This window comes from Montipora capricornis, chromosome 1, assembly GCF_036669925.1.
Source record: "Montipora capricornis isolate CH-2021 chromosome 1, ASM3666992v2, whole genome shotgun sequence".
Classification (NCBI taxonomy): Eukaryota; Metazoa; Cnidaria; class Anthozoa; order Scleractinia; family Acroporidae; genus Montipora; species Montipora capricornis.
Window position 1 is genome coordinate 25,349,844 of NC_090883.1, and position 5,000 is coordinate 25,354,843.

General features: G+C 41.6%; 1 protein-coding gene across 1 annotated transcript in view; it reads right to left on the bottom strand.

The window, feature by feature from the left end:
- The window catches only part of LOC138034653 (titin-like), a 17,066-nt gene that overhangs the window by 5,089 nt on the left and 6,977 nt on the right, over positions 1 to 5,000 (bottom strand). The window contains exons 5-6 of the mRNA XM_068881869.1: positions 3,560 to 3,886; positions 1,566 to 1,610 (exon numbers count right to left, since the gene is read on the bottom strand). Coding sequence (XP_068737970.1) covers positions 1,566 to 1,610; positions 3,560 to 3,886 — 372 coding nt within the window. The remainder of the gene's footprint in view (positions 1 to 1,565; positions 1,611 to 3,559; positions 3,887 to 5,000) is intronic.

Genomic DNA, 5,000 nt, shown 5'->3' on the forward strand with positions numbered 1-5,000 from the left:
CAAAGACCAGGAAAAGGACAAAAAAAAAATACTAAACTAAAGAAAAAGCTTGGATTTACATAAACATTTGTTGTTGTTTTTTTCATTCCTGAAATTGCATTCTCTTTGTCTAAATAAAGGCTTTTAAGAAAGGAAACACACAGTTCTTTATTAAGTATTATTTCATTGGATCGACATGAAAGCTACATTGGCTCTATTATGGGCTTAGACTAGATAGGGGTGGGGGGGGGGAGGATATTTCATTGCTCACCCATTTAACACCAACACGAATGCTACACGAGAGCTGAGCTGCATTGCGCTGGAGTTTAGAACCCAATGATTTGGTCGTGTTGTACTGGGACCTGTAAAAGTGGTTGACGTTTTAAGCACTTTTTCGATCTTTCTTGGCTGAAAATGCATAAGCTCCCAGGGATAGCCTTAAGCAGACTTTTCCGTGTTTTTTGCCAAATCTTCACCAGCTGCTATCTCCCCCTGCATCCGTTTTAGCCTCGTTAAGCAATGCGTTGCGTTGCGTGACGGATGATGGCTCTAAAAACGGATGCCAGAGAGACGACAGTCATTCCAGCGAAAATGAAAGCGTATGCTACACATGTTTTTGAGTCACTTCAATCAGGTTTTGATCAACAAAACAAACTGAAAATAGCTTTCACAATAATCACAAAATACGAAAAACTCCGACCAATTGATCGTTGGCGTCAGCGACGTCCCTCGTACCCGTGACTAGGATCCTCCAAATCTACATTATACCCTTGAGTCATTCTTTGTGCGTATCTTTCTGTATTTAGAACTAATCCTTTAGCAGGAGCACGATTTGCATACATTGTTTGTGCTTTTTTGTCTTCGTTTGACAATTCTTGGTTTGCATCCACGTGATGAGACGGCCATGTGGTTGCAACCACGTGATGAGACGGCCATGTTGGTTGCATCCACGTGATGAGACAGCCATGTTGGCGTACAAAACAATAGAAAATGGCCACACAAGTTTTGCGTAAATATAGAGTCAAATTCCCAAGAGACATTTTACTGCATTGTTCTGTACACCAACGTGGCCATCCTGACGTCACATGCAAACCATCAATAGCTTTATTCCCATTGGCCATTCTAAACAGTGCTTGCAGAGCCGAAGAACTCGTGCCGTTCTAAAAATAGGAAGACGCAAGCAAAGGATGACTCATAGGCCGGGCTTTTGTGGGAGGTCCTACTCATGTTCCTGCTATGGACAATCAACTCGAAAAAAATATTTGCACTTGCCCAGAATGAAATTTTCTGGTCAACTGCGGGGTAGTAAAATGATAAAAAAAAGCACAAACAAGAAATAGAGGTCGATTCCAGGGAGAGGAAAAGTAGGAATGTAGGAAAGAAAGACAAAAAATGATTTTAGACGTGGTTGTGGCTATGAGGGATTCTGAAATTGTAGAAAGGTAGAGAAAAATGTTGTTCTTTTTATTTGGCGGTTTATTGAGAGAAATTGTGTTATTCTTCTAACTGAAGGGGATGCACTTACGCTTCCGATTTTCAAGTTTTTGAAAAATCTTTTGCGTTACTTGTCGGGACGTTTCACTTACTTGTAAGCTGCCGTGGTGTACTCTCAGTAATTTCTGGTTTCTCCTCTGATAAAATGGAAGTCACAAACAAAATCAGTATAAACTGAATTGTACATTTATAAGTTAGAGACGGAAGTGAGAGGGTGTGATTTTATGCTTCTGTGTGTAGCATTCCACGAAAAGAAAATATACAGATTAAAGTGACAAAGTCAAACATATTCAACTGGTTGAGCGACATGTGCCTTGTTTTATATCCCATGATCCATTGGACACTGTAATTACGTAATTAATACCACAATCAGTGGGTACGTCTACGTTTGCGATTTTTAAGAGGAGTGGGTAAATGCCCTCCTGTCCCCCTCAAGGAACAAGTTTGTTCCTCTCCAATCTTGAAGACTCGCAGCAGTAAGTAACCATTTCTGAGGCAAACCCAAAAGTGACATGTAGAGAGTCAGCGGAAAACTCGGTTTTAGCTTAAGATGAAAATATGATTAACTACACTAGGGAATCTAAAATTCAGGCCCTTTTTATCTATACCGTGATGCGCGACATAATAGACCTTATTCCAAAATGGCTGTCATTTAAATGTTCTTTTGTTTTTAATCAAATTAGCCCTTGATGCCTCGTTCTTGAGCTGAAAATTCAAAAGAACATTTTGCCTCGAACGAGGCATCAACGTCTAATTTGAATGAAAACAAAAGAATATCTAAATGGCGGCCATTTTGGAATAAGGTGTATTGTAGCGGAGCTCTGCGCGCCGAAGGCTCACGCGCGGAGCACCATGGATAAGAAAATATGCCAACCCATCTGTACGAGAAAATTTGGTTTTGGTCACCGTGCGTCCGTACGATCGTCCACCCCTCCATGTATGCCATTGTGAAACTCTGTGGTGCAACCCGCGTTTTGTGGCGGGAAGTTGCACGGCCAACTGCGTTTGACACTGCAGTTTTGACAAAACAGAAACAGCGAAAAATAAAGCAAATTTACTACTACTACTACTACTAGTAATGGACATCCATGTTATGGTCAATCGACACCTGTCAAAACAAGGTATCCGCTGACCAGTATCACATGATCATATCGCGGTCTCAAGTTTGAAACTCATCGAGGTCAGTTATTTATTTGAATGTTGACCGCTGACCAATTTATGGTTTTCGATTGGATTGCTTATTTCAAGAATAAATAACCCGGGAGCTCCGTTTTTAGGCTTGGCTAAATGTATTTACTAAAAACCAAAAACAACGAATATCAGATTTCAAGCATTTTATAGGCTCGCCGGACACAGGCTATCAGTACATATACCTGCTGTACCTCATATGGTCAAGGAACGCGTCAGCAATAAAGCGAACTGAAAACGTTTTTGAAGCTCTGAGAGAAAAATGGCCGACAAAGGCTGCTTTGGACCGGAATTGACCGAGGCAGAAATCGATTCTTTAGTCGACAATACATGAGAGAGTTGTTGATCCTGGAGTTTTTAATAAAAACAATTATTCTACTCGGGCTCGCTGGATATAAAATGATCATAACCAACTCGGCGCCACCTGCCTCGTTGGTTATCTATCACTTCATATCCAGTACGCCCTCGTAGAATAATTGTTAAATATTACCATTTTGAAAGTGGGTTCGAATGGCAAAAAAAAAAAAGTCTCCGCTTACGAGCCAGAAGGCTCATCAGGCCGGCGCTTATCTCCGGTTTCTGTAGCATGAAGCGACTAGGAGTATTTGTACTCCCCCCTGGATGGGATGCTAGTCCATCGCAGGGTTACCCCCAGCATTACGCCGGTACCCATTTATACACCTGGGTGGAGAGAGGCACCGTGAGAGTAAAGTGTCTTGCCCAAGAACACAACACAATGTCCCCTGCCAGGCCCCGAACCCGGACCACTCGATCCGGAGTCGAGCGCACTAACCATGAGGCCACCGCGCCTCCCACACAGCAATACAAAATTGACATTCAGATTTTCTAAGCACAACTGCCGCGTTCGGCAAAACTGAAGACTCTTGAGGTTACTTACCTGACAGCAGCTTGATGAAATCTTTGTTAATTCTTTCAATGACACTGCATTGCATCTTACAGACGTACTCCCCAGCGTCTGCATCCGTCACGTTCGAGATCTCGAGGAAGAACTGGGCTTCCAGTATCCGGTTTTTGCATTCGTTGGTGTTTTGTTTCCTGATAGAATACTTAGTGTTGTTTTCTAGGATTTCGTTTCCGTGATACCATGTCAAATTAGCACCGAAAAAACAGTTCTGCCAGGCCATCGCTGAGCATCTCAGAGTCACGTTGGAAAATTTCTTGACGGAAACAAGTGTAGCGTATGCTTTAATGAACCCATTGCCACCTGTGTTGAAAGGAGTTTAAGGTAACACAGGGCACAAATTAGGAAATTCAGGGCAATAAGAAAATAAGAAAATTTTGTCACACTGCTGGTTGGTCTTCAGAAAGAACATTTCATCGCTTCTACAATAAGCCTTTCCAAAAGGATGGTGGTTTTGCTACATCTGTGCTCACAATTGACTAACTAGAATTGGACTTCACTATCCCCACTAAATGTGGGTAACTTGAAAGTTTCTATTGGTTTCAACACCTTGCTATCCTGCCTACAAGAGTTACTTTTGTTCTTATTTGAACGTGAATATGTATGTCGGGCATTCCTTAAGATTACGATTAAATTCCCCCGTTGTTCTACATTTTATTCTCCTCGTGTGAATGTCTGGGCTTTAAAGTCTCATGTCATCCCTGTGGCAGTGGTGAAGAAATAGAATTAGAAAATTAAACGAGACCTACCTGGAAGTCGAAATTTGATTGGAATTATGAGTCTACTGCAACAAGGGATCACATGCCCACCCTAAGCCGTATTTATACAACTCCCTACAGGTGTTATTTTATTAACATCTTCATTTTGCGTTATGCATATGACGTCAAGCGTGCCATGTCTGTGTATTAAAATTGCGCATGCGTTTAGTTATCTTGTTGGCTCCCTGGGGCAGTGGTGACGAGACAGAATGGTGGCTAAATTGGTTTCTTTAATTCAAGCTAGTCTGTCTTAATGCATTATTTTCTAATCACGAGCCAAGTCGATACCCAATCATGCAATTCATAATGAGGTATAGCCTGCGAATACAGCCGCCTCTCATCGCTAACCGCCGCTATCGGCCCAAGCGGCTAAATTAGGTATTGACCGAAAACTAAATAAATAAATAAATAAATAAAATAGATTCAGAAGGATTCAAGGGCGCTGATTTTCCAAAGCAAAGGGCTTTTTTTTAAAAAGCTTAAGTCTGGGGTGTTGACTAGGTTTCACAAGTTCTTTGAACTTTTGAGGCCAATTTGTTTCTAACACGAGGCCCTCTACAAGCAAACTCGTGTGTCAATGAAAAATGCTGCGAACATTGGCATCAGTGAGAAGCTTTTCCAATACAAATCGCAATGATCACTGCATTCACTGCATAGAC